Below are 2866 nucleotides of genomic sequence, written 5' to 3'. Positions count from 1 at the left end.
AAAAACTCAGTTCTAGGCTAGTTTTTGCAACTTGAAACGCGTGAAAAAATTTTAAAAAATTTTCCAGGGCTTCAACTGGCAAATCCAAAAAGACAGCACTTTCTGTCAATTTTGGCGATTTTTCCCGAAAACTTCCCAAACTCGTTTTCAATGCTGATTTTCGGACATTTGCTCCGCACCCCATGCATAAAAATAATTGCAATTTTGTTCAAGCCCTAAGCGGGCGCACATTTTTCAAAGAAGGCAGTTTGTTGCCAAATCTCCCCAGTTTTCCGGCAAACTACGAAAACCGGTTTTCCAGGAGCAATCTTTCAACTAACGAATGAAAGAAAACCAGTGAAATTTTGCGCCGAGCCTCAACAAGTGCACGCTTTTCACTCCTGTTCCAAAAAGCGCACAAAAAAACGTATTTAGTTTGGCCTGTTTTGCGAATTTCCCTAAAAAATGCCAAAAATCAAGTTCCGCGCAGCTTTGGCGAAACGGCAGCGCTGGCGGTTGTTCCCCGGCAAGCTGGCGCCAGTGGCGCCATCTGTGATCAACTTAGTCTAATAACTGTCATTTTGCGTTGTTCCAGGCCCGTATCAGCCTATGCGCTCTTCTTCCGCGACACTCAAGCGGCCATCAAGGGCCAGAACCCGAACGCCAGCTTTGGCGAAGTTTCGAAAATTGTCGCCGCCATGTGGGACGCGCTGGACTCCGAACATAAAAATGCAAGTTTCCGTCTTTGTCCCACGCGCTTGCAACTGAATTAACCTTTTTTTTCTTCTTCTTCTTCTTCTCCCCCAATTCTTCCTCCTGTTAGGTGTACAAGAAGAAAACCGAGGCGGCCAAAAAGGAGTATCTGAAGGCGTTGGCGGCCTACAGGGCCAGTCTGGTGTCGAAAGGGGCGGGCGACGGCGACGGCGGCCCCCTCTATGGAAACTACGGCAACTATGCAGCCGGCCCGCCCGGTGGCTCCCCCTATGGCGGCTACCAGCCCCAAGTGAGTGGCAAAAGCGGGGTTTATTGACTGATTTTTTTTTGTTTTTTTTTTGGGGTTTTTAGGGCGCCATTCCGTCGCCCCCGATCTCGTCGGGCGGCCACACCCCGCCCTCGCAGTCCCCGATCAATAAGAAGCCGCCTTCGATGATGGGCGGCATGGGCGGGGCCTCGCCCGCCCATCCGGGCATGATGCCGTCGCCCATGGGCGGCCACATGACGATGCAGCAGCACATGCAGCAGCAACAGCAGCAGCACAGTAGTTATATGCAACAGGTAGGGGAGCTGGGGGTTTTTTGCGGGCAGCGGCAACGCCGCCTGCCCAACTAGGAGCGGCTAATTGACAAGCGTCTAGGTATACCTGTCACTTCTATCGATTGCGCCGATTCGAACCAATCAAATATCGATTTGTATCGTTATCGAACGTATCGTTGACAAGTTCGACAAATCAGTTAAGACGATTTAAGGTTAGGTGGTTTTGTTTATTGTTTGATGATGATTATTTTATAATTTGTCGAGATAAACAGGCGCGAGTCCGCCAATCATGCATTTCGAACCTTATATAAGCTCTAGATAAAAATGACAAACAAATAGTATCGTACAGAAATTCATAGGTAAATTTTATACGCTCTTGGCTAGTAATTTTTAATTTTTTAAGAGGGATTGTTTGAATTTTCTGAAACAAAAATAATAGCATTGCCTTTATATTAGCACAAAGAAAGACAGTGATAATTATGAGTATTTCTTAATTTATAACAATTTCCAAATTATTTATTCTGAACAACTTAAATGGGTATGAGATTTTGTATTCGTCGTATTTAATTAAGCAACTTAAACCATTAAATAAACCTCCTGAAAAGTTTGGTTTATTGCATTTTGACAGTATATTGAGTATTCTTACATACATCGATACATTTGTATGGATAGTTTTCAAATTACTAAATACATTCCATAGATTTATTTGTCGGTAAAACTTATAATAAACATCACCCAAGTGGCAATAGTATTCTTTTGCTCAATATTTCTTGACTCTTACAATAGTAATTTTATATTTTCTGTTACTTTAAAATTAAAAAATCGTTGATAATCGTTTTTAATTAAATTGGCACATTGCACATAGGAAAATAACTTAAGCCAACTATCTGTTTGCTCAATAATACATTTTTATTATTAAAACGCCCCATTTGGTGTACATAATATATAGAGTAACGTTAAAAAACGCATCGTTAAGTTCTTCTGAATCAAACTTTATAAGTCCAATAATTTTATCAATATTAATTAAGTTAACACAGTCAAAGTCCAACAATAGATTAATAAAATCCAAAGAGTTTACGGTTACAACAAAATACCGGGAAAAAATCACCTAACCTTACACAGTCTTAAATCATAAGAAACCGCTGGCTATACCTAGACGCTTGTCGGCTAATTGTAGCCCCCTTGGGGTACATTGTTGCCAGATTTCAGCTGATTGGAGGCGTTATTGTATATATTATATAAAAGAAATTCTAAATTTCAATAATTATCCAAATTCTTTTATTGAAAAATGTTTTAACGAAATAGAATTCCCACGAACAAAACAAAATCAATCGCTTCTCTAACCTAAGTTCACCTGCTTTGGTTGCAGCAGCAGCAGCAGCAGGCGCAGCAGCAGGCGCAGCAGCAGCAGCAACAACAGCACATGCCGCTCAGCCCCCATCAAGTGCCGGTGTCCCCCCACAATGCGCACATGCAGCAACAGCAGCCCCAACAGCACATGAGCCCCCCACCAATGGGGGGATCGAGCTCCCCGCCCGTTTCACAGGTTAGTGGGTTTCGGCACAGGCGCTGCGCGCCCCAAATTTCCCCCGGTTCGCGCGGCGCCATCTGTTGTCCAGCACCGGCCCCCCCC

At 43.4% G+C, this 2866-nt stretch overlaps 1 protein-coding gene across 1 annotated transcript; it reads left to right on the top strand.

Annotated features, from left to right (window-relative positions):
* Nucleotides 1-574: 574 nt before the first annotated feature.
* On the top strand, nucleotides 575-2779 carry LOC109534037 (TOX high mobility group box family member 3; the record flags this gene model as incomplete). The annotated part of the gene is made up of 4 exons (XM_048663127.1): nucleotides 575-710; nucleotides 803-982; nucleotides 1045-1254; nucleotides 2603-2779. Coding segments are annotated over 4 exons (703 nt in total), but the record flags the coding sequence as incomplete, so codon positions are not given.
* Nucleotides 2780-2866: the final 87 nt, after the last annotated feature.

The sequence above is a fragment of the Dendroctonus ponderosae genome, unplaced genomic scaffold (assembly GCF_020466585.1).
Source record: "Dendroctonus ponderosae isolate FM_Combo_2020 unplaced genomic scaffold, Dpon_F_20191213v2 Dpon_F_20191213_1221, whole genome shotgun sequence".
Lineage (NCBI taxonomy): Eukaryota > Metazoa > Arthropoda > Insecta > Coleoptera > Curculionidae > Dendroctonus > Dendroctonus ponderosae.
This window is presented reverse-complemented; position numbering and strand designations above follow the sequence as displayed.